The sequence below is a fragment of the Clarias gariepinus genome, chromosome 22 (genome assembly GCF_024256425.1).
Source record: "Clarias gariepinus isolate MV-2021 ecotype Netherlands chromosome 22, CGAR_prim_01v2, whole genome shotgun sequence".
Lineage (NCBI taxonomy): Eukaryota > Metazoa > Chordata > Actinopteri > Siluriformes > Clariidae > Clarias > Clarias gariepinus.
Genome location: NC_071121.1, coordinates 21,463,891 through 21,490,853, shown reverse-complemented (window position 1 = coordinate 21,490,853; position 26,963 = coordinate 21,463,891). Strand labels below are relative to the sequence as shown.

Genomic DNA, 26,963 nt, shown 5'->3' with positions numbered 1-26,963 from the left:
ACAGCAAATTTGCTAGATAGATACAAACCAGATGGCTCTGTTATGACCGTGGGGGTCTTTTGCGCAAATCCGGGATTGAACTGAGAATCTGGTGTTCTATTTGTTTATGCACCCTGTGCCACACGGACAATATCGTTATGTCGCTGCGATGCAGTAGCCTGTGCTGCCGCACCTTAAAGATTTCGGCACTGACTGCGTCCTTCCTGGCAGCCTGGAGGATTAGTGTAAAGAGGCGCATGTCTTTCAGCTGGGCTTCTTGTTTTGAGGGGCACGATTGCTTCCAATGAAAGGATGTTTGTTGATGGTGGTAGACAGGACGTGCTCTAATTGGTGTTTTTAGGGTTTACTCGGTTTTAGCTCAGGGGGAGCAGATTGCTCCTTGGTGTTAAACAGAGGAAGGTGGGTGGTGTTGATGTGGCAGTAGCGGGAAACGTGTAGGTTTATGGACACACCTTTTTCTTTTTGCTTGAGTTTCCACCTTTTAAGGGAAGCACATGCGTACAGAGTAAGTGCCTGCCTCAGGTGATTATGAGAAAATCCCATCGTTTCAAAGACTCCGATCTGCACTGGTAATTAGCGTTGCTTTTCCCGTCTCCCGTCTCGAATGACGTGCGAGCTTTGTCGCTCAAACCTCACAACCAGTTGCCGTGTTTGCTTTGCGTCTCATCCCACGCAGACTTGTGAAGACTCAATTCCCGTATTACTGCATTTGTTCGCACTCATTCTTTCTCCCCACCCCCTCCTTCCCTCATCTTGATCCTCATTCTCATACTTTGACTTCCATGTGACCTTTTCACCCGACACCCGAGGCTTGATCTGAATTTGCAGCAACGTTCTTGTTTGGCCGCAGCCTGTCCCCATCCCCTTAACAACTGTAATGCACTTGCAAGTCTCCTGACCATGAACCACCACTACACTGGAGAATGAATGCCTCGAACGGAATGTAACCGGACAATCCATAAATGTGATCGGATTAACGAGAAATTAAAAACGATGCACAACACTAAGCACTATACGGCCCTATATGATGTGACCGTGGGAATTAGCAAAAGCATTCATTAAAAGTGCTCTGCATGATGTTTCCTGTTACCTTGTAGCCTGTGCCACACTGCATGTAAAACCATGCTCTAAGACCACTCTTGTTATAATTTTTTATGCTTCCCACTTTAAAAGTGCAAGAAGCAAATACGGTAAGTATTGTGGTATGCCGCCACAAGTTTGTAACTTGTATTTGAAGACTGCCTTGATTCTAATTGGTCAGTTATGACACGCCATAGTAAAACAGACGATAAAACCCTTGGAGATGGCAATCCCCTCACTCAATGCTGCAATTATCGGGTCTCAGCCTCAACAGCCACACTTCGCTCTCCGGTAATGCTCATATGCCGTGCGGGGCTGCTTCTTATACCTCATTAAGCTGTCGTTTTAGGCAAAAAGATGACCAGTGTCAGAGAGAAAGCAGGTGTGATCTGGCCATCGTTATTCTCTTGAACAGTTTCCTAAGCTGCATGTCTGGGCTGCTCCACCAGCTGGAGAACATTCTGGAAAGGGGGTGGGGGTCTTTTCTTTTTGCTGGTCTAGGCTAGGGACTGCTTTGGTATCAGTCCAAGCTCAGATCTCACAGTGTATTTTTTATTTATTTATTTCGTCAAGGTTTTGTGTGTCCACAGGACACTCTTTCCCTGATCTTGTAGGCGACTCCTTCATCATGATTGACCATTAAAAGAAAGAAGCTATGTGACTGGTTTTACTGGGACATATCATGGAAGTAATACAGCATCCGCAAGTTTCAGGAGCTTTTTACTTTCATGTCAGTGCAAACGAGCTGCAGGATGTAAAGCTTCCCGTAGTAACAAATACCATATCCATGTACATGCTTGTTTATTCAGTCGTCTTTATTAACCGCCTGGTCAGGGTCGATGGTTATAATTACATTGCAAGTTTGGTTTCAATATTTGATAAATGAAACTGACTGATGGAAAAAAATTGCAGGATAGGACACTGTGGCCTCATACCTCCACTGTCCTGGGTTTGAATCCTGCCATGGGGCCTGCGTGGTGCATGTTCTGCCTGTCGGTACTGTTTCCTCTGACAGGCCAAATTAGTCTCCAAATCGCCCATAGTGTAAGAGAGTGTGTGCTTGCATTTGTCCTGCGATGGATTGGATGGTCTTGTTCCCAGAAAATATATATATAATGAATGAGAGAGAGAGGGCGAAAAATTCACAAAAGTGAATTTAATAATAATAATAAAAATATATATACACTGAAGTGTTGAGGTTAAAGAAGCATGGTATTGCGTGACCATGTAGCATTTTCTAGGGTTTCCAGGGACAAGCTTCATAAAGTTTGTCTGGGTTAGGCCACGGCTAAATACAGATACTTAGACATTTTAAAGTACTAAAGAGATACAGATAGTGGCATCAGGTGACGCCTTTAGTATGATGTGCTTGAAATTGAATAGCCTCATTCATTTAATCAGGCTTTTCCTTACAACAATGACTTGAACAAACATTCACGACAAGAGCAAATAAGCAACACCGCAGGACGTGTCTGGACCCGAGGCTAACGTCTGATCTTTGTCGCTTCTAGACCTCAGTGTCGTTTTCTGTTAAAGTACACTGAAGGCCACGGATGCGTGCGACATTTCCAGTGCCCCTTTCAAGACCCTGTAGGAGGCTTTGATCCTGGCTAATGAGCCACTCTAACTTAGCAGATTCCAGCAAAATGCATGTCTCATTAAGGCTTTAAAACACCTGAAACCTTTGAAGACGTTTCGCACCGTAAGGTAGAGAAGCGAGTTTTGCTCATGTCTGTTTGTTTCTGGATTTAGTTGGGGGGAAAAAGAAAACCAAAACAAGCCACAGAGTTTTGAATCCTGGAGGTTAGTGGCGCAGAGCTGTAGCTTGTTTATGTAATACCACACAAGTACTAGCATAAAGTTCTGAGGCCGAGCAACTGGTTTTTACTTTGAAATTGCTTGACCTAGGGTGGAATTCATGCAGGGTGCTTGTGGTCAGATCTGATCATAAAAACGAGCTCAAAATCCTCTGTACATCAATGAAATATATAATGATATAATTTTGGTATTGGAGAATTTTTATAAATAGGATTAAATGTGAATGAGAACAGTATTGGATTTCTACCTGATGGAAGAGGCTGGCATTTCATCACATATTTTTAAGATTATTATAACATTTCATTCCAACACAAATATATAACAATCAGGTATATTTATCTAGTTGGTTAATTTTATAAGGCTTTTGTTTCTATTCATGTCACATACAGAGGGGCCCGAAAATGTATACACACTTTAGTATGAAAAATATATACACATAAAAAGAAAATCACGGTGACAATAGGGCTGCAACGATAAATCGATAAAATCGATAAATATCAACAATAAAATCGTTTTCGTTGTGTTGTGTGACGAGGAGACATTTGATTATTTTTTAAAAGAAACCTTTAGTTGAGCGCGGAGCGCACTGATGCTAGCAGAGTTCGGCACCTCATAGACAGGGCGGAGCAAAAAATAAATAAAAATACGAGTGGAGGTATAGGAAAGATACATAGTGGAGGCTGCTGGATCTTAGGGCGCGTCTCTTACTGGTATAATCAACATCCGTGCACACGTGTACTGTTTACTATAACACTGTGACCACGTGTGTGTGTGTGTGTGTGTAAAACATATTTTATATTGTGTCTATGTGTATACAGCGCGCGTGTAAAGTATAAGCAAGTCTTATTAGAGATGTTAAAAACCCTTGTTCCCTCTCTGCTCAAGCCTGCTCTTTGCCTGCTCCTCATTGGACACCGTGCCTCAGACACACAGACCTCTCCTACGTTTGCCTTCACACACACACGCTTTCTTTATGCTTTACACACAAACACTGCTCTGTCGAGATTCTTTTCAAAGGTAAAGTGCAGGTTAATTTGTTTTATTTTACTTTACAGCAGTGATTCCGTTAGTGTGTTTTTAAAAATTAAATTTGGTTTATGAGTGTTTACGAATACGAGCCGTTTCCGGAACAAAATATGCTCGTTATCCAAGGTTCCACTGTATATATTTGGCAGATGTTAAACATGCATGTCTATGTTTTTTGTGTTAGTCCTTATTTATTTTATTTTATTTTATTATTGTAACAGCTCAAGAAGCAATGTTTGTACACTTTCTAAAGATCTTAGTTCTGTTTTTGAATAAAGGGTTGGAAATAATTGACAGATTAATCGATTATATATATAAAAAAAACGTTAGTTGCAGCCCTAGGTGACACGATGGCATCAATGTAATCATATACTAACACTACCGTTAAAATACTGCCATAATTTTAATTCGAGAAAAAAAGGGGGCAGACAGTATTTAACAGCTGTTGAAGTGTGTGCATTTTAAATTACATGTACATATAAATATATAGATGTGCAATTAAGTAAATAATTGTATTAATTAATTATGATGAGCAAGAATATACTTTTAAAAAGTATCAAAAGTTTAAGACCGCTTGAAAAATGGCAAAAAATCCTTATTTTGCATGGTTGGCTCTTAACAAGGTTCCAAGTAGAGCTTCAACATGCAACAAGAAGAAATGGGAGTGAGACAAAAAAATTTTTGAGCATGCAATTAATTGAAAATAACGACTAACTGAAACAGGCTGTTTTACACCTGATCAAATTTTTAGGACCACACCTCCAAAACAACCTGTAAATCCCCCCAAAACAGAAATCAAACTTCCAAACACGAACTCAGTACTGAGTAGCTCCACCGTTATTGTTGATCACTTCAAAAATTCATTGCGGCATGCTTGATGCAAGCGTTTTCATGAGGTGAGTGGGAACATTTCTCCAAGTGGTGAAGACGGCCGCACAAAGGGCATCTACTGTCTGGAACTGTTGTCCATTTTTGTAAACTTTCCTTGCCATCGATCCCCAAAGATTCTCAACGGCCCTCAGACGAGGGCCCTCAGTCATGAGGAATGCTCTCTGCAACATCTGGACATAGCCAGCGGTCGTTTGATGCCCCTGCACTTCCTAAAGCTCTATTGTTCCACTGAAGGAAAAAATACCCCAGACCATTATGGCGCCCCCTCCACTGTGGCGTGTAGAAAGCGTCTCAGGTGGGATCTGCTTGTCATGCCAGTAACATTGGAAACCATCAGGACCATCAAGGTAAAAAATTTTTTATAAAAATTTAATAAAACTTTCTTCCACCTTTGAATGTCCCATGTTTGGTGCTCACTTGCAAAGTCCAAACGAGCAGTTCTGTGGCGTTCAAGGGGACGAGGTCTTTGAACACATTTTTTGTTTTTGAAGCCCTTTAGTCTCAGACGCCGTCTGATGGTTATGGGGCTGCAGTCAGCACCAATAACGGCCTTAATTTAGGTCGAGGATTGTCCAGTGTCTTAACGGACAGCCAGTTGGGTCCTCCGGCTCAGTACTGGTGAAATTTTTTTGAGGTCTTCCACTTGACTCTTCGGTTCCATAACCCTCAGGATCATTTAAGAAATTCCAAATGACTGTCTTACTGCGTCCCACCTCAGCAGCGATGGCGCGCTGTGAGAGACCCTGCTTATGCACTTCAAAAACCCGACCACGTTTTTTTTGCCTTTGCCATCAGAACGTGTGACTACCTGACAGAAAATGACAATGAATCCACATCTTTGCACAGATTTGGCCTTTTGAAGGCATGTGGTCCTAAAATTTTGATCAGCTGTAAAACAGCTTTGTTATTTTCAATTAATTGAATGCTTAAAAATGTTTTGTCTCACTCCCATTTCTTCTTGTTGTTGCTCTACTTGGAACCTTAAAATCCAACCATGCAAAATATGATTTTTTTTGCCATTTTTTAAGTGGTCTTAAACTTTTGATCCGGACTGTGAATGTGTGTGTGAATGTGTGTGTGTATGTGTATGTGTGTGTGTGTGTATATATATATATATATATATATATACATACTTTTATATATTATTAGTATATATTATTTGTGTGTGTGTGTGTGTGTGTGTGTGTGTGTGTGTGTGTATATGTATGTATATATATATATATATATATATATATATATATATATATATATATATATATATATAAAAAATATACACACACTAATAACTGATTTTTGTCTGTAGAGTAGAGCTGGAACAGCTGGGGCGTTTGAAGGACAGAAACTTTTTTATATTTATAAATAAACCTTTAATTAAATCTGCATTAAGTTTCAGTCAGAGAAAACAAATCCAAAAACGAATAAAGGCTACAAATAAATAAAGTTTTATCTCTGAAGTTGGAAGGCAGTTCAGAATTCTTCCTGTTTGTCCTTGAGCAGCTTTGTTTAAAAAAAAAATTAACTAAAATAAACCAAGACTGTCATATGTTTTGATAAATCGCCTTTAATTTCGATAAAGAAGAGGATTTGCAAAAGACGACACTATTTAAAAAAGTAAATAAATAAATAAATTAAGCACATATAACTCACACTGAACACTAATTTATTTCCTTTTGCTTTTTTTTGTCAGAGCGTGATTCTTGAATGCTTTACTAATCTCAATACCTGCAGTAAATAATACTTAAATAAAATACCAAAATACTTTTAATCTTTATGTATGTCAGGGTTAATTAGACCATGTTGTGTGCGCACGTGTGTGTATCTAACCTGTAAATAAAGGCAGCTTCTATGCAGCCAAAGCTCAATTGTTACTCATTTAAATCATAATTTAACTAACTGTAATTTATCTTTCTGTACCTTTAGGTGCGTTTTTGAATCCGCATTCTCCACGTTGTGTTAATGAGCGTCAGTATAAGGCTGCTATGTCTAGAGAGCACATGCACACTAGTTAGGCTGAAAATTTGCATTATAATTATTTTGACGTTTCCGAGACATTGCGATTTAAACTGCGATACTTTTAAATGTAAATCTATTTACTTTTCGGACATATTTATCTAGGGTAACAGCAAATACCACTAATTATTCTATTAAATTCCCAAATATGTGTCTAAGTGAGTGAAAATACAGTCAGAATCTGTTTTTCGCTCAAAAATGAGTCACAAGTATAACAAATATTTTAACTGATATATTTGCACATATTTGCAGAGCTCCTTAAAAAGGCAATGTTTCAGGTACACAGGACGTTTGTTTATTTTAAAGGCAAAAAATTAAAAGTTGCTATTGCAACACATACTGTAGGACCAATCGATGTATAAAACAGTTGACATTTTGTATTGCAGTATATAAAATTTTTATATTTTTTTCCCCTTCCCTACTTTAAACTGTATTACTTTTTATATTACTATTAAGTAATCCTGAAGCTCTGCAGCGAATTAGTCACTAAATTCCAAATATCCAAATTAATAAATTGGACTTAAGTGCTCTGAGTACAGCAGCTCCTCATCCCCTGGCTCTATTGTGGTTATTCTCACCCAATTAACCTTATTTCCATTTTTAGAGATGTTTCACTCTTTACATCAGACTTGTTCCATTCTTTTTTTTTTTTTTTTTTTTGAACGGGACGTGAAGGGTAAAACCTATAGACCTCCATTGAAATCATATTCATTGTGTTTTAATGGTGAGATCATAGATTTTAATGTGTAGCTGAAGGAAAACAAACAAAAAAACCCACAGCCTTTGCTTTCAGCTGGTCTTGATTTACCATCATAGGTTTATTATTTGCATAAATCATAGCTTTGTTTCTTTTAGTGTTAGTAGTCCGTCCATGAAATGAAATGACATCATGGTTTTGTTGGTCTATTGTTTAAGACGTTAAGAACAAAGATGCAATATAACGAGTGTAAAACGGCAATATTCTGAAAATATTTTATAGGAATAAGTGCAAGTGGGAATCTGTTTTTGCACGTCTAAATGAGAAATGCGGCAGGTCTGGTTTTGGTGGAGTTTAATCTGGCTTTCGCTTAAAGCTGAGACAGAGTTGACTGATGTAAACGCCTAACGCCTAATACCATGACACGAATTATTAGGAGTTCGTTTTATCCTAATGTCAACACTTTATTCCCAAAATCGTATAAAAAAATAGCCTTCAGACACAACATTCATATCCAAAGAATGGAGAAAGCTGAGCCTGAAGTGTCTCGTGCCTTAAGGCTAAAGAATGTAAATATGAAATACAAATCATATTACCTGAATCAATTAATGTGTCAGGATTCAGCTGTTATTGAAGCTGTCGATTAAATCACAGTTTATTGTAGTTAAAATATTACACTCACAGCTTCTAAGACACTCATAGCGTCTTTTGTTCACACATGACCATAATGCTATTTCAAAACCAGGTAAAAAGCCGAGTCTCATATACAGTATTGTTACGGTTGTAAAGCACAAATTCACTTTGACAAAGACTCCATATTTGTCATTAAATAAAGCTCCCCGTTATTTTTTTTTTTTTTTATTCTTTATTTTACCAGGAAACTCCCAAGTTGTCTTTTCATTACAAATGAGCGAAACCTGTCATCAAAACAAACATGTCGAGACCATGTACGTTTACTGAACAAAAGGATGAGGCGTGTATGGTGGGAAACACATGGGTATGGGAGTGCAGCGGATTTTTAAACACTCCTGTCTTTTTAACTTTAGATGTGAGTTTAGAAGGGGTCGTCACCGGAATGCATGCTAGCGGCAAGTTTTTAAACAATGCACGTTTACCACGTTAGCATGATTGTAATGATATGGCAAATCTTTCTACATTGATCTTGATATTTATCTTGATGGAACCCGAACACTGTCACAGTCTACCTTTAAACATGATTGGGAGATAATACGACTGGTAATATTATTATACTAAAAATTTATTTGCTACAATAGTTCTTGGTCGTCATAAAATTCTTCTGCTCTGTACACTGACTGTGAAGTTTGTCACGAGGAGTGTGAGTACAATGTAATTGTGGCCAAATTCCTCAAATCTCCTTCCTTGCAAAAATGCTTTCAAAAGTGAATGGCTGCCAAAATCTGATTCGACTTCACAGGGAAAGAAACAAGTAAAAGTTTCCGCTATATACACTCGGACCAAATGCAGTATTGGTACTAATTTTTATTTATTTATTTATTTATTTTTAACATTATACCTATAATACAAAAAAATGTGCATTACAAAGAAGCTACTTCTAAAGCTACTGTCTCGCTTTATACAATAATAATAATAATAAAAAATAAATCATATTTGAGTATTGGTACTAAAATTGGTATAAGCTTGTAGAAGCAAAAGATCTGTAAAAGTAAGAAAAAGAAAAAAAGGTTGCTTAAATTAAAGTATTCTTTGCAAAAATAAGGATTTTTTTTTTCCCCACAAAAAAATCTGTAGTGTCCAAAACCATGTTAAATTCATGTTGCAATACCTTGAGTTTTTTTATGTTTATGTCTTTTTATTTATAATCTGATTTGGCAAAGTTTCATAAAAGACTATTTAGATCATTGAAAGATTTGAATAAAAAAAAGTTATGGCTATAAATATAAATGTGCATGCATATTTACAAAAAACGAAGCATGGATTGGGGGATAAGAAACATTTCGCCAATACCATGTTTTGGCCAACTATAGCTTTGAGAGATACCAGCTTGATTTAGTTCAGTGGGAGTGGATATTAGCTTCATATAAACCTCAGTTGTTCCTGTTATCATTTACTTAGTTTAGCAGATATAAACATTTCCTCAGTTCCTCTTGATGTTCCTAAGGCCAAAAATCTGTAGTGTCACAGGAACAGCATTACCCCTGACTGTTACAAAGCACTGTCATCGGAGACACATTCCATAAATGTTAAATAAGCACTCTACTTTGCAGAAAGCTTCACCTTTTTTGTAATTATACAACATGAATACATTTGGTTATTCCCAAACCATTTTTTCAGACTAGTCTGTCTACTTCTAAATGCAGCCATGCTGTCTGCGTTCCCCCTCTCTTTTGTTCTTTCTTTCTCCTTCCATTTTCTTCTTTTTGTGTTTTAATTGTTGCTTTCTGAGGGCAGATTCCTCTCACTAAAAGATCGTTTTGAGTGGGACACCAAGAGGTCGTTTTTGAAATTTGACTTGAGTGCTGTAAATTACAGCCCGGCTCTGGCTGGCAGGGTCGGACCGCAGGCCGATGTGGCAGGCAGACATTCTTCCTGCTGAGGAGAAGAGTGGAGGAGGAGACGAGTGCTTCATGATGAGCTCCAGCTTCTCAGCGCTGCTCTCCCTGCCAGCTTCTGCCACTTCGGTGCTCTTGGATTTTAACGCAGCTGTCCTACATCAAGACCGTCCCTAGCTCCAGATCATAAAACCTGGAAAGTTACGTTTTCCAGATGAATTCAGCTTGTCTTCACAAAGAGCGTTTATGTATCATACATAAGGATGCTAGGAAGGTTAGAGATCTTTCAGTAGACTTCTTGGGTTCAAAATCTGTATTGATGTGCATGTATGTACATACCAGTCCAGACAAAAAGCTTGGCTCTGTGTCTAAATTCCATCGTTATACCTAAAGGCATGAAAACGCCTTCACCCTGCTTTATAAGCTAAAGACGGCTAGTTCACAGATGAAATCAATTACGAGGTGCTGGAATGTGCAGCGGTGGTCTGGTGCTGATTTAGTGGAGTGGTCGGGGGCATTATTTTTTTTTTCATGCTGTGGGGGTAGTCAGAGGCTGAAAGTGGGTCAAGTCTGGTCCCAGCTGGCGTCGCTGTCTCTCTTTTTTCGTCTCTCAATGACCAGGGTAGATGCAGTGACTTTGTTGATATAGTTTTTTTTTTTTTTTTTTCACTTGGTTACCAGAGTTGCTTCGCTGTTGTTCTCGACCGCATCCTCTCTGTTTTCTGTCTTTTTTCTTTTGTTAACCGTGCTGTGGTGAGCCATTTTTGGTATGTTTATTCAAAGGTATTTTTTGTAGGATTTATGTAGACTTTGAGTTTTTGGGGGGTCGACCTCTGACGTCTTCAGTGGTACTTTGTATTATGGGAGTCAAGGGACCAATCACAGCCTCTGAATTCCTGTCTTAGAAAAGCAATACTGATTTTCAGTAGTACTGCTGCACATCAAATAAGCTAAGTAATTACATGACAGTAATTTGTGGAAATTAAAAAATAAAATGACTTTAAACTTTGTAAAATGCACATTACTTTAGTCGTTCTTTAGTATGCACTTCTATTGATAGAAGTGCTTTTGTGAACTAGCTGTATTTTAGCTATATTCTATTAAGCTAGCTAATTAACTCAATTAATCCGCATTTTTTAACCAGTTATTCTTTTGTAAGTCAAGGTCACTAAAAAACAAGAAGTTAATTAAACCATGTGTTTGAGTCGCATAAGAAATTTTATTATGCTATGTACTAGTATTCTGTGGTAAATTATAGTACATATCTTAATATACCATAATATTACTCTGGTATTTTAGATATTCCCATAATAGGCGCAACAGGAGTTTTTATAGTACCAGAAAAGGTACTATGGCATTTCGATACGATGGGAGTACTATGGTGTGGACCGTAATACATTGGTGAATATTATTGAACTCTAACAAGGTTCGGCAGGTATCTTATTTGGTATGTTTGTATATCGTTGTTGTTGGATGCTCCCATGAAGGGGTCACCACAGCAGATTTATCTGATCCACACAACAACTTGGCACAGGTTTTATGCCAGATACCCCTCATAACGCAACCCTGGCTTGGGTATAGCATTGCAATCAGTTGCAGGGGTTTGGGCGTTAAATAGGAATTGACCCCAGGCCTTCTGCATGGCAGGCAAGAAACCTACCACTGAGCCACAAATGCCTATATGTGTGTACATACTGTGTATTATATTAGATAAGTTAGTACATACTTAAGATGTAGGCAGTGCCATATTAGTTAACCACTGAACCTTGGTACCCACTGTGGTACCTAATATATACCATGGTATTTACTGTTGTGTATTAACCCTTGGAATGTACCAGAACAGGTGAATGGCCATCATTTCAAGTAAATATTTATACCTGTACCATGGTATTTTTAAACAGTACTATATTACTTCTAGGCTGATATAGTACGTGTATCTCACTATGGTACATGGTTCTACTATAATATGGTGTTATGGAACACATACTGTTGTACAAAAGTATGTAGAACCATGTAACTACCATAGAGTGGTACATGTACAAAATATCAGCAAATAAGTACCAGTTCCATGGTACTATATCCTGTTATACAGGTACCATCTCCTATCATGGTACTTTTAAATGACTAATGAGTACTTTTTTTTTAATGATCTATAATGTTGGCCATTGAATTGGCATGTACACTGAGAATAAATTCTTAACATTCATGAATATGATTTATGACTGAATATGTGAAGTTTATTGACAATTTTTTTTTTATGTTTATTAGGTTTGTCAGGGTATTTGATATAAAATAGCTGTTTAAGTATAGTTATGGAGTTTAGCAGTGTTTATTAATACCTGGAAAAAAAAAACCTGTCAGGTTAGCTGAATTAGCTATCTGGCTGAAAATAGCAGTGGATATTACATTTAGCATAGTGCTACTTAAAAAGACTCCGCTCAGCTAGCTGGCTCATTGGTATTAAAAAAGTATTTATTACTTAATCCTCTGGTAAATGTCAAGTTACCACATATTTATTGCTCAAAACTTAATATTACTTAAAACTCTCAGAGGGTTTACTCACATTAGCTGGCTTGTATTTTGTTACTTGTTGCTGTGTAGCCCCTGCTGCTGTTTCTGTGTGTATTATTTATTCATTCATTTATTCATTCATTTAAAACATCTTTTGTTGGCACATTTGAAAATAGGTTGTATGTGATGGGCTATGATGAAACCAGTAACACCAGGAACGACTGCAGTGCGCTTCGAGCCACCTCAGTCGTGATTGTCATTCATGGATGTATGTCCCTTAAAACCTTTCAGATGTGTTACTGCGGCTAAAAACTGTAAAAATGAGTTTTATGCCTTTATGCCGCAAGAAATTTCATCCCAAAGTCTCGGGTTGACTTGACCTTATTATTCAACAACTGATGAATTTGCCTGACTGTAATGTTCCATTGTTCCCAAGCTTGGACAACAAAACCCTCTGTGGCTATATTTGATGTTTTGAGGTCTGTGTGTTAGCTTTCCAGTACCAGATATTTTTAGCCTAGTCTACTATGACCGATCGGAGCAGACATGTGAAGTGGCTTCTGCCTTCCAGGTATGCCTTGGGCAAATATTGTGGCAAATTCATCATCTTGGGACTAGACCTTGTGTTTTCCTGGAATTAGGAATTTCTGACCCACTGAAGTATGGTTCCTCGTACATTAATCTACACATTAAAATGTTCACCGCAGGGCTAAAACAGTCAGCCCTTGTGCCATGATGAGACGAATGAGGCTGATTTCGGGGTAATATGTGTGTATCCCTGTAGGCTATTAAAAGCGAATCATGTCCACTATGTGGAGAAATATCAGTCAGGCCAACCCCTGGGGTGTGCGGTGTGTAATTAATTAGATTTTTAAAATTTTCCTGGGAATGCGCTTTATTTGAAATGGCTGTTGATCATTTTCCGGCTTTTAGTGCATACCATTAGAAATAATTTATTAATAATAATAATAATAATTATTATATAATGTGGCTCAGCAGTTAGGTGGTTGAGAGGCTTTTGCCAGATCTCACCTATTGAAATGCTTCCGATGTTTCCTGTTGGTTGCAAATCCCGTTGCGACAAATAAAGCCCTTCTTCAGGCTGTCCCTGGCCTCGCTCCTGTGTCTCAAATGTGCCAGGATGATTAAGCCCCCCCTCCCCCTTTTTAATTTCGCACCTATGCAGTTGGCCGTGGTTTGGCGCACTGCCTTGGGGAAACAGCACCATGGCATTCAAATGAGATCTCGGCGCACTTGTGGTGCGAGAGGGAAGAAGCGGCCCTAGACCGTGTGGGGCCCCCGACTCTGCAGCTTGCACAGCATGAATTTGCGGTCTCTTTCGTGCTCCCGTCTGGGCGAAGTGTAAATATAGACTCCGCTATGTTTTAGTTTCGGTTTTATTTTATGCAAAGTCATTGAGAACGGAGCGGGCAGACGCGGGGAAAGCAGTTCAGCTTGTTAAGATGGATTGTGGGGTGTGTCGTCTGCCCAGACCTGATATAAAGCTACTTTGTGTTGTTAATAGTGCTTACACCATTTTAAATTGCTCAGTTTGGAAGCCGCTAAGATGCTACAATTGAGGAGGAATTAGGGTTATTAGTCTCTTAGCTCTGCATGAAAAGTGGTTTCCCTCTAGCAGTCACTCAGCCTGTCTGCTCATCTCTCACTAAACCATTGCTCTCATTAAAGGCTCTTTCTCAGCATTTATAATTTCTACAGAGATAAAACCATTACCTACAGATTGCATACGTTCCTTGCTGCGCCGTTGTCAGCATTAATCTGTGCATTGCTATTAAAAATAGAATTTGTGTAATATATGCCGTATTCCATATTCAGGTTCTCCTACAGTAATAAATGTTTTCACCCACATGGAAGTAGATAAGTGGTTTACTGCTCAAATTTACCTCTAACCTACATCCGTCCATTCATCTCAATCGGTTTTATGCCTTTATTCACTAGAAATTTCATCATTTCAAGTCCCAGAATGCTCCTTGCAGTTTCGCATTTTAATTTTAATAAGTGAAATTAGTTTTCATTGTGATTTTGGTTGTTGGCATTTTCTTTCCAGAGTGGGATTGCCCCCTCTTCGCCCCCATGTAAGACAAAGCAGCATTCACATTCGTTAATATTATTTTTTTCCTCATATTCCTAATATATATTAAGTATAATAAATATTATTCTTAATAATATCATGCCCTCTATGCCAGTATTTATACGCTAAAGAGGAAATGAACATTTTTATCGTATCAAGGATCAGACTTTACTATATCCTTGTCCTTGTAAGCATGTACTTAAAGGCAGATCTTATCTGGGCCAGACAGAGGGATTAAGTAAAGGACTGCTAAAGTCTTCAGCTGAGGAAACGATACAGTAGCGCCACAAATGGGACATTAACTAAACTAGACTGTATCAGTAGTGGTCTCCGAAGTGCCATTCGAGCGGTGGTACAGACCCAGACATTATGTTAGGTAGAAGTGTGTGCCAGAGTGTGTTTTGTTTCAGCAGTATGGTCAGTTATCTCTCTCCCACTCACATGGCCTCTCCCTCTTGCCTGTGATGTAGCTTGGGGCTTGTGCGCTTTCCATCACTGCTAAGAAAGAAAAAGCCTTTTAATGAGAAGACAAATGAGAAAGAAAAAAAAAACAAATAAAAAATGTACAGAAACATTGCACAGTGGATTTCTTTTTTTTTTTTTTAAGTTAACCTTTTAACAACCACCAATGAACTGTAAAGGGTCTGAAATGTTGTGCGGACACAACACGTGATAGTTTCCTGTCTGTAATACTGTCAAGTGCAAATGTCAGGACAGAGTCTGGTCTTTCTGCTTCGAGCAGCAGTCTTATTATTATCCCCATCATCCTGAGTCATGGCGGCCACACGTCTGTCTGACAGAGGCAAGGAAGTGGAAGAGTATGCGTATTACTGTACTGTATTCCTGTCAGTGTTATGACAATCTGCAAAAATAATGCAAAAGTTGCTTGCTTGGCTGAGGTAGAAACAGTGGTAAGTCAAAGTTAAAATAGTTTGCTTTTTACATCGGATTTGACTAGTATAGTAGCTTCTCCAGTGTCTCAATGACTATCTATTCTAAAATAACCCATGAAGAGCTCAGTTTATTTTAAATCCGACTAAATTCTATTAAAGCCGTAATATATTGCTCTTAGATCTTTAACGTTTTACGTCCCTGTTAAAAGTCTTGGTAATGCAAGAGCCGAGAAACAGTTAATCCGAACCGAAAGAGAGAAGATCAGATTTATCAGGCGTGATGCAAAGCAGATTGCTGAATCCAGTTTATCATCCATCTATTTGTGTGGGAGAATGAAGGCCAAAAGTATGCACAAAAATCATACTTTTATGAGAAAGAATTTGGCATGTCCAACCCAACCGGACTTTGCAAACAGAAAACACCATGATGTCATTCCTGGCTGCTCAAATGCGCCTATGTTCAACTCGAACCGAGACGTTTAATTGTGTGGAATGAAAAAACACCGTTATCAGCTAGCCTTAGGTCTCTTCACAGTACCCTGCTACAGTAATGCACTTATCTCTAGTTCTTGAAAACCATTAAAGTACAGGGTTTTTCAGTACACCCGAGCCGTGATCGGACTGCCTGCTTCACGTCTGAAACACTAGTTTGACTTTGACGCCCCTCATCCCTCCAGGAACAAGACAATCTTCACTGCTTAAATCTTTCAACAAATCCTTTCTTTACATTTTCCGCTTACTTCTTCGATTATCTCCTTTTTGGACGTTATGGACCACTAATGTGTTTATTTTTTATAAGGAAGTGAGATATAAGATTTAGTGTAGTTTGAGAGACAACAGATTGCACACGATAACAGGTGTGCAGTATTAACAGACCAAGTTTTTATTAAGTAGTGTAATGTCTGTTGGGTATAAGTGAGATATTGGTGGTTTAAGGTTGTTTTAATGCTTAAGCATTATTTAGTTTATCGGTATTATTATTGTTTGTGAGTGAGTAATTGTCAATTATGTGTGTATGTTGAAAGGCTGATTGGAAATCAAATTGGCTTTTTTGTCACGGTTGTGTTTAACTTGTCGTCTTCTGTGTTTCCAGCCCCGAAGACCTGCAGCCCCAAGCAGTTTGTTTGCAAGGACCAGGTGACGTGCATCTCTAAAGGCTGGCGCTGCGATGGGGAAAAGGACTGTCCTGATGGCTCGGACGAGGCCGCCGATATCTGTAAGCAATCAGTCTGCTTTTCATCATTCAGCTATTCGTGGTAGTTATGTTTAAACAGAGGTTTAATAAGATCTGCTTGGATGAAGCATCTGTGGAATTTTTCCATCTACCACACACATGTAACTCAGGCAAGTCATGGAGTGGTCGTACACACTCTACGTGACCGACACAAGACTGAATTTTAATAAATCTATATAATTTAACAAAAGGTAAGTTTACAGTGCAAAGTTCTGTTAATTGACGATGGAAAATCAATGCATAAAATAATGAACGCAATAAAAGGAGGCAGTTTAGCAAGAACATCATGACCAGGGTGGACTGCTGTAGGAAACTAATCAATGACTGGGAGGTGTGTCGCATATTAAAAAAAATAACAGACACCCGAACATCACTGGCCAGCATCGTATTTGACACATTGGCATGATGGAAATTAGTTTTAAAATGCATTTTCCCATAGGAAGTAATGTGATTGCAGATAATCCGTTCCAGCAACCCAAAAATATTAGCAATATCACCAAAACGTTATAATCATATTTTTGCATATAAAATCATTTAGAAGATCAAATAAAAACATTTAGAAAAGACCTGAAGATATAAAATAAATAGATGTTAAACCTCATTTAACCTTAATTTATGATTCCTCTTGGCACCGGCTGCTTTTAAAAAACGAAACTGAAAGTGGCTCCCTTTTCTTCTTGCCTACTGTCCTTGTTTCCTGCACAAAAGATGCAAACAGCTCCTGGCCGTGTGTGTAACTTATGCACGCTCACAACGTAGGTGCAAGCCTGCGTTCAGCTCGGTTCATTTGCTCATATGCCAAAGATGCCTCGGATGCCAAGGCAAATTTCTTGCAAAATTTCAATTCTTGTCTGTGATGAGCAAGCCGAGGGCGATGTCGGCAAGTAAAAACTCCCTGAGATGGCAGTAGGAGGAAACTTTGACTCAACAGGAAACCTATCTGCAGATCTGCGGTCATTCTTTGTTTGGAGGCTGGAAGTTCAGTATAACAGGAGAGGTGGTTAAGTTAAAATGAAGTCTATTTTTGTTATTGAAGCTTTGTGGGAATTTCAGTCTTGAACTATTAAGTGACTACAGTCACAAGTCTTCAGAGAAAAGCTGTCTGCATCAGCCAAGTCCATCCTCTTCTTGGTGAATTGGGACCGTTCCCAGTCACCACACACGTCCCAAGCAGACCACATGGGAGATCTCCAACCTGAGTCAGACAGGTCCGGGGAGGGCAGAGGGGGTCTGGATCACTGGGAGCTCAAGAGCGCCATGTGTAGCTCGATCAATCATATTGTTAAATTCTCACATCTGATGCTTAAAAGCGTCAAAACCTAAAACCTGCCTGCTTTCTCCAATGCATAGTAGTAAGTTAGTACTTGTAGTGTATGCATCTCTAGCACTCCTGGTGACACCGTGATAAAACCATCTTCTTAATCAAAACTGGGAAGAAGGCAAGTCAACGGGGTAAAGTCTTGAATGAGCTTTTCTCAAACTGTGGTTAACGGGCAGCTAAAGGTAGACCTGGGGAGAACTTCCTGACCACATTGTGCTGAAGACTCTTGGGCTTGATATGGTCACTTTTTCAGATTCTACAAAACAATCAATCATGTTGAAGCTCGCAGTAATCCGGAATGCAAGAGAGCATGGAGGAGTCATGATGAAAGAAAGCACAGCAAATATCATAAACCAGTGGAGCAGTTCCAGAGTCAGGCATGGAAGTCTGGTTAGGAGCATCAAGGATTAATAAGAGGCTCAATTTTCAAACGAAGGACGGTATCGCTGTTCTGTGAACCAAAAGCTGAAAGAAAAAGAGAAGCAACAACCAGGTGGTTCTGGGTCAATCCATGGGATGCCATCCAGGGCTTTGATCAGCCCTAGGTGGATGACCCAAGTGAAGAGGGTATGATGTTTCTGGATTGAGTGGAGTGGAGGATCGCAAATAATAATTCATGTGTTGTGAGTGGTGTAGAAATTTATCACGACTGAAGTAGTTAAAAACGAGCAACACTCAACATTTGGTTTGATTTGAATACATAATGCAGTATATACAGTTTAACTGGCTTGTTGTCTGTAGTAAAATTAGGAATGCTTTTGGTTTGCACTCATGTTTAGCTCTCGTGCTCCTTTCATTCGTTTCCTGTTTAAGTGTTTGGAGTGTAGTCTTGTCCTGGTTTGTGGTTCGATGATGAATGACAGCTGTGGGTCCTGAGGCGAAAACCAGTTGCGAGGCTGTTATCATTCGATGTGCAGACTTTCAAGGCCGTTGTGCGCCCCGTGTGCTGTTTGCCCCTAGTGTCAACAACATGGAGGGTGGTTTAGTGTTTATAGATGTTGCATTAAACATATATTTTTACGATCACTACAGTAGATAAAAAAATTAAAGACTTAAGTGCTTAAGTAAACATGACACAACCACATCTGTGATTATTCGGCAGAAAAATGGAAGTTATTCGAATGATTTAATTTGAATAAATGTTGGCATATTGTACCCAAGTTCCACGGATTATATTGGATTATAAAGGAACACATTTCTGGAAGTTATGAGGAATTTCTGAAAGATATGGGTGTTCAAGTCAAACCGGGACTTTCGATGTGCAGAATAACAGACTATAGGAGGCTATAAAAAATGGATTTAGCTGGTAGTGAGGTCAGAATCCTGTGATGTGCAGTTGGTGTTGGTGAAGGATGTCGTGTACATTTCCCACACACGGATGCGTCTCTTCTGCAAGTTGGCATCACCCACGGATGATTCGTCATTCACGGATGTGCGATTTCTTTAAACCGTTTGCAGCATCCGCATGCTTCGGCTAGGACTCTCATCACCGAACTGTGCTTGGTCTTCTTCAGATGTCAATCAGTTGCATCACAAGTCCTGGTTTGACTTGAACACCCTTGAGCATAACTCCAGATTTCTTTGCAGAACAAGACACTCCTCTGGTTTATTGAAACTGATTAAAAATTGAGCATTCTGAATGTACATTTTTAATATGTTGCCTGTTCAGTGCTGGCTTCAAGGCCTATTGTATTATTAAGTGCTTCGAAAGATCACGTGTTTTAGAAACGTTTCTTGGTTCACCTGCTTTGTGTTGCCTAGTGTGATATATGGTATATGTCTGTGCGCGCGCGTGTGTGTGTGTGTGTAGTTATTTAGAGTTATTTTTTTCTCTCTCTCGACTGGATAGCTTGCTTACTCATTGGCCTGGAGCTCTGTATCTTTCCATTCATCCAGATCTGTTACTTCCAATTACTTTCGCTAGATTCCCGATCCTCCGTGACTGTTTTCTGGGGAAAAACGTGTTGCAAGTGCCGCTTCTGGCTAGCGTACACTGTAAAATAATGTTTGAGTTTTGTTGTTGCTATGATGCATACACTTACACATGCACGCGCTTGCACACACACACACACGCGCACACACACACCTGCTCGTGCTGTTTCCAGTACTTTAGCACTACAGGTATGCGCCCTCATTATCGGAGTTTAGTCTGTGCAGCGGAGAAAGCCGGCCCACAGCAGCATGCAGAATAAATCATGGAGCTTAGCGCACATCCAGCTGTTCGGCTGGACGTTTCCCAGCGCTGAGAAGACGTCGTGTCTCCACAGCCGTCGCATCAACGTCAGAGCATCCAAGCGCGCACGTGGCCCCGCATCCTGTTACTGTTCTCTCATTATATTCAGAGTAATCTGTTATTATATACACAGGAGCGGTAAGGGCTCCACACACTGATTGAGAAAACACACTGGAATTTACTCACACACTCTCAGCATGCGCGCGCACACACACACCGTCTGTCTGTCTGTCTGGTTTTTCTTTCTCGCTGCCTTTTTTGTCTTCCTGTCCTTGTCTGTTTGCCTTTCTGTCTGTGCCTTTCTTTCTGTCTTTTTCTTTTTTTTCTGTCTGCCTGTCTCTCCTGCTGTTTCTCATTTCGTCTTTGTCTATCAGTCTACCCGTCTCTCTCTCTCTTCTTTTCACTCTTTCGCTCCTGCTTTTCTTTATCTTTTGTGTTATCTTTTTGTCCTTGTGTAAAATTGTCTCGTCCTGTCTGTGGGTCTGTCTGGCTTTTCTCCCTCTCACTGTCTGCTTGTCAATTTGTCTTTCTACCTTCTTTTCTCCCTGTCCCTTTTTTCCTTCATTTGCTCTGTATTTGTGTAGATCTCTGTCTGTCTGTCTGTCTATCATTGTCTGTGTTTACCACTGTTTGTCTGTCTATACGTCTGTCTGGTTGGTTCTCCTGTCTGTCCCTGTCTGTCACTTTTTTCTTGTCTTTTTTGTATCTTGTTTTTGTCTTTCTCTGTCTGCGTCTGTCTCTTGTGCTGTTGGCTTTTCTGTCTCTTGTCAATATAGGTTTTTTTTTGTCTGTCTGTATGTCGGTCTCTTTCTTTTCATGCTTTCTTTTTTCAGACTTCTTTTTTTTTTTCATTTTCTTTGTCTTTGTGCCTCAATTCACTTAGTGTCTGTTTCTTTTAGTCTGTCTGATGTTGATCGTTTTTCTGTCTTTGTCTATTTCCCTTTGTCTCATCTGTCCGTCTCTTTTGTCTTTTGTGTTATTTTGTCAGTTTGTCCTGTCTGTCTGCTAAGTGGCGTATGTAGTAAGGAGTAGAGTGATGAGTGTAAGGGGGAGAAGTGAAGGAGATGAGTGATGTGTTAACCCTGACTCAGTAGCTGTGTATGGCGGAGTGTGGACGTGTGTGAGCTGGTATGCTGGCGTGGTCCTGAGACCTGTCCTTCTTAGACTTATTCCGTCTCAGCTTTTAATTACATGCCTGTACGCAGACGCCTCACCTACGCTACAATTACACCCTCCTCTTTCCTTCTTCCCCTTCTTACTCCAGGGAAAAAGAGCTTAGAGCTGTTTCTATCGTTCTCTGTGTGACACTGATGCATTTGTGTGTGTGTGTGTGTGTGTGTGTGTGTGTGTGTGTGTGTGTGTGTGTGTGTGTGTGTGTGTGTGTGTGTGTGTGTGTGTGTACTGCACTTGATCCCTCTTCCTGACTTTCCAGTGAATTAACTGTAGACTGAATAGAAGCGCTCAGTTAGTGAGAACTCTGCAACCGAAAGCATGAAGATTACAGTTGAATGCAAAACTTTGTGCCCCCCCAGTTCTTTGTGATTTTTAAAGAAATGGAAAAAGTTTCTGTGCGTGAAAAGTGAGTCAACACAGCAGTGGCCGTGTGCTGTATGAGCCAGTGCTCCAAACATCAGACGAAATGGAGGGAGAACAGTGAGCGAGGAGGCGAATGCTGTGATGAGGCTCTGCGGGAAAAACAGACGAATAATTCCACTACACCAGAGCGGAAACCAGAAACAGTTCTTTGTTTCTTGTTTCTTTTTATCCTACTTTTGTTTTGTCCCTTTTTTTTTTAATGTAGCAGTCGTCTCTCTTTTAAGCCTGATTTATTTATCTTTTTTAGTCTTTATTCATACTTAAAAAATAAAATTAAATAAAGACATAAAAAAGAAGATTAATCTCCTTTTAGTCTTTTTTTTCTCTTTAGTCTATCGTTAAATTTTCTTTTTTATTAGTCTTTCTTTTAAATAATTTTTAGTTTATTAAGTTACTTTCTTTTAACTCCTTTTTAGTTTACATTAATTTTTTTTTCTTTTTCAACTTTTTTTCTTTTCTTTATTTTTTATTTTTTATTTTTTATTTTTCTTTCAAGTCTTTTCTACTCATTTAGTTTTAGTCTCGTTTTGAGTCTTTATTTTGTTTTTCATTAAGTTTGTTTCTTCCATGTTCTTTTTGGGCTTTTTTTATTTCTTTCTAATTTTAGTAACTTTTTTTATGTAGCCTTTTTTCTTTATTTGAGCTTTATTTCTTTTGTCATTTTTTTAGTCTTTCACCCTTCTTTCCTTTTTTTGTTTTCGTTTTAGTCCTTTTGTTTGGTCCCTCAATTCTTCTTTTTTTTCTATCTTGCTTTTTCTTTCTTTTTTTATTTTTATTTCTTGCTTCCATGTACAGACCGTTGCACTGAAGCTGTTTCCTGGCTGAGGAGAGGAGGAGAGGATTCTCTCTGTAATTCACAGGATCCTGCACTCCAATGAGACAATGCTTAAACATCTTCGTCATGCCTTTTATTAACTACTCCTGTGGGAGGGTTCGGAAATCGTGTTTGTTCTTTGATCTCTGTGCACGAGTGTGTGCATGTGTATTTTATTTGTTTAGATCTTGTTTACAGGATTTGGCAAGTCTAAAGCTAAAAAAGCTCATAAAAAGTAAATCCCATGGAGCAGAAGAGCAGAAGGTCAAAGCCCCTGAAGAGCAGCGGTTTATGTCACAGCACGGGACTCGGGGAGGAGTGTCAAATCCAAAAGCGTTTTTTTTTAGAGAGCCGGCTCTTTTCAGATACTGATGCATGCTAATCTCTAGCGGCTTCACGCTAACAGATGCTCTTAGTGTTGTTTCAGATGATCTTCTGCTGGTGTGACTCATACATTAGTTTCCTTCCATTAGCAAGGCTTTGCAGATAAGATAATCTCAGTGGAAATAACAGCAATTATAAAACCTGACCCCGAAAAATAAACCACCACCACAGAAGTCAAAATATTAATGCAAGAAAATACCTTATGTTGGGACTATTTTTAAAAAGTATTCATTGCATTGGATTATGCAGTGATAGCTCTAAAAATGCAAAGATAAAAATATAATGCAAATAAAATAATTTCAATTAATAAATAAATTATTATTATTATTATTTTTTAGGCCAGTTATCGATTCAGAAGGGATTCCCACTCAAAAAACTTTTTCGGTAAATTTACAACCGCGAAATTGTCCACCACAGAATATGGATATACAGAATATACCACAGAACCACAGGAACCTCCAACTTCCCTCTTGCTAAATGCTTTAGATTATTATTCTTTTATTTTTTGCTCATTGCTGCTGCTTATTTTTTGGTACTGCCACCTACTGGACTGGAGGGTGAAGCAGAAGGTCAGGAAAAATAGATGCATTGTGTGAACAACAGCGTTAAACAGCGTTTTGATGCTAATTTAAAATGTTTTTTTTATTTACAATTTTAGAACTTGTAGGAGACTGTGTAGCTGCTTGATATAAATCAGATAGTAACCATTTAAGCTAATCGCAACGCCTTGGAGATTAAATTGAATCAACAATCCACCTACAATCCTCATCTGTATTGCAAACTTTTTTTTTTTTTTTTTTTAATAAATACTTTCAGACTGTGTCACATATACATTACTGCACAGTGATTTTAATTTTTCACATATCTCAGCTTCTCAGCATATCTCGCCGTTATACGGCGTCCCCGGAGCAGACGGGGTTAAGGGCCTTGTTCAAGGGCCCAACAGTGTTAACATGGCAGAGCTGGGACTCAAACCGCTGACCTTCTGATTAGTAACTCAGAACCCTAACACCCTGAGGCAACACCATTATGTATTTAATACATCATTGATATTAAGTTCCAATTTGGCTCATTTTTGACTAAACCGCAGTGTAGCTTTAAACTTTTTAACTGTTTTTTTGTTTTACCATCAGCCTCTTCCATTCACTGATATATTGTTTGTAATTGTTAAAAAAAAAAAAAGGTATTTACACTTTAAGTTAAGCATGAGACGGTATTTATTGTACTGAACACTGCGATATAATGCAACATAGTGGTGAAGTGAATTTTGCTTTTCTGAGGTGTGGTCACATTGAAATATATTTACATGTATTATTCAGAATGGGCTGTACCTCAAATACACACCAGGGGTAGTAGCGTAACTGCTTCGCGGCATGCTTACTCAGTAAATCTGCAAATTCAAGCTAATCAGAAGGAAGCACCTGTGGCGGGTGGCATAAACCACTTTTTGACTTTGACTACTGCTCAGCATTTTTATACTCTCCACAGTTCAAAGCAATCTGTAGCATAGCCGTGTGAAGGGGCGGTTACTCTAACCTGCTGTTGAGCCATGCTTCCACAACAGATGCATGTCAACGTAAACGTATATTCAAATTCAGATGTTGCGGATTGGAGAGGAAAGAGCGAGCGGATTGTCCCCGAGCCGTTTGCACTCATGACACTGAGCCGTTAGAGCTCGCAGGAATGTGTGTACCTTTACTATAGTTTGTTTAACGCCTGCTTACAGACGTGCTGAGACAAGTCTCTGTTTGGATGCACCGCCGGTCCTCAGATGTACGTGCGGCCAGAAGGAGAAGCCGTTTCTCCTTGCTGAGCTGATTACACACAAGCACATGTGTATTCAAACAACTGCTGTTAATCGGTTTCTTGTATATGACAAATACTTCGAATTTGTCATTGAACATACACTTTTACCATATTAATGATTACACACCTTTTTTTTTTTTAATACATGTTGGCAGATTAATATAAACCTGTATGTAATGTGCATTAAAAGCAACACTGTCGCAGAAATCTAAGTAACGCATTCTGACCAATCAGAATCAAGAATTCAGCATCGTCCTAGTATAACTTGTAACCATATTCACTTGTTTCGGGCTGGACTGTCTTTGGGAAAAGGAAAGAACAAGAGTTTGCCAAATTTCTGAGTGATGTCTCACTCAGAGACGGATGTTTCTCACGCCAGCCAGGCACCACTCCCTCTTCTTTCCACCGTCTGCAGTCTTACCCTATCACTTTTCTTGTGTAACTCCTGTCTGCCTGTCGTCTCATCTAGAGGCAGCCACCCCGACCGAGCGAGAGCGTCATTTTTCTTTCTTTCGTCTCTCTCGTTTCAATTTCCCTATCTTTAAGTGATTGATTCTAGCCTCTGTGATGTTTCCTAGCTCTCCTCTAGACATTGTTAAATCAGAGACCTGACTGCGGTTCGATACGATCACTGTTTTAATCTTTAACAGCAAAAAGAGCTCATAACTGGATCAAAGATAAGATGTGCCGTGATAACTATTCCAAGGTGTCGTTTTGTTTGTCTTTTTCCGTTCACTTGCTTTGCGTCACAAATGAAGCTGAGCCGGGTTTTCAAGTCAAACCGAGAATTTCTCTTGCATGTTCGCTTAAAACCTATTGACATGTACAGAAGTCTTCAAGCCACAGTAAAACATTTGAATGGTGCAAAGGTTGCATCTGGAAAGGATGCTTGGAGCCCCCTGCAGTCGTTCCCGTGTACGGTCATTGAGCGGGACTCCTGATCCTTGAAAATTGCCTCTGGAGGAGACCAATCTGTCTGTGGGAACTGTACACACAATCACTGGCGAGCACCACTTGCACATTACATGAACTTGGCTGAGAGTTATTGCCATGCCACGCATTCAGCCCTGATTTTGCTTCAAACCATTTTCATACTTTAGGATCAATTAAGGAGTTCCAAGGAGTCCGATCGCGGCTCTGGCCTGTTGAGAAACCTTTCTACTTTGATGGTAACCAAGCACTAGTGAAACACTGTGATGAGTGATTAGGGTAGCAGGGGATTATTCAAAGAAATAAGGGGAGTTTTTTACTCTTATCACTGTGTTCTGTTATTCTCCACAATCAAACGTTCTGGTTTGACTTAAACACTTCATATCTTCCAAGGATTTGAATATGTTCTGTGTCTAGTCATTGTGCCAATTCTGTATAAATCCTTAGGGGTTTCCTAAGTCTATCCAAGGATAGGACACTATTCCCACATAATCACCCTAAGGGCAATTTGGACTGTCCGCACCACCCATTCTTTTTCTTCCTTTTTTTTTTTCCCGGAAAAATCTGGAGAACCTACCAGGCGCCCACTCGGGCATTAGGACGTTAAACTCCAGACAACAACCTGAGCTCTGGATCTACCTGGTGACTCTGGGGGTATGATGTGACAGCACTACGTTCTGTGCCACCTCGCCACCCCATCAGTGCAGTTTGTTTCCTGTAAATGGAGACGTATTGATCTAGCAAGCCCAGTTTTTATGTGGGTCATTGCTTCTACCATTGCTTTCTGTATAAGTTTATATTAGATCATTTTTCATCTGCTCCTTTTTTCTCTTCCCACTGTCGAAAACTGTGATTTCCAGCCCCTGATGGCTGTGCCATTGATTTTCTCTTGAACATGGTGGGCGCTTTTCTTTTGCTCCTTACTTTAATTATTATTAAAAAGTCTCAAAAACAAAATTTTACCTTTTAGATTCAAAAGTCGGAAATAAGTACATCCAAGCGGAGAAGTAAAATAATGAGTATTTGGCATTGAGGTATTTGGCACAGAAGTACTGTACACTGTCAGTTATGGTGTTACAGTGCAGTAAGGGTAATA

At 39.2% G+C, this 26,963-nt stretch overlaps 1 protein-coding gene across 1 annotated transcript in view; it reads left to right on the top strand.

The window, feature by feature from the left end:
- The window catches only part of lrp1ab (low density lipoprotein receptor-related protein 1Ab), a 122,351-nt gene that overhangs the window by 8,612 nt on the left and 86,776 nt on the right, over positions 1–26,963 (top strand). The window contains exon 2 of the mRNA XM_053482666.1: positions 16,643–16,765. Within this exon, the coding sequence (XP_053338641.1) occupies positions 16,643–16,765 (123 nt within the window). The remainder of the gene's footprint in view (positions 1–16,642; positions 16,766–26,963) is intronic.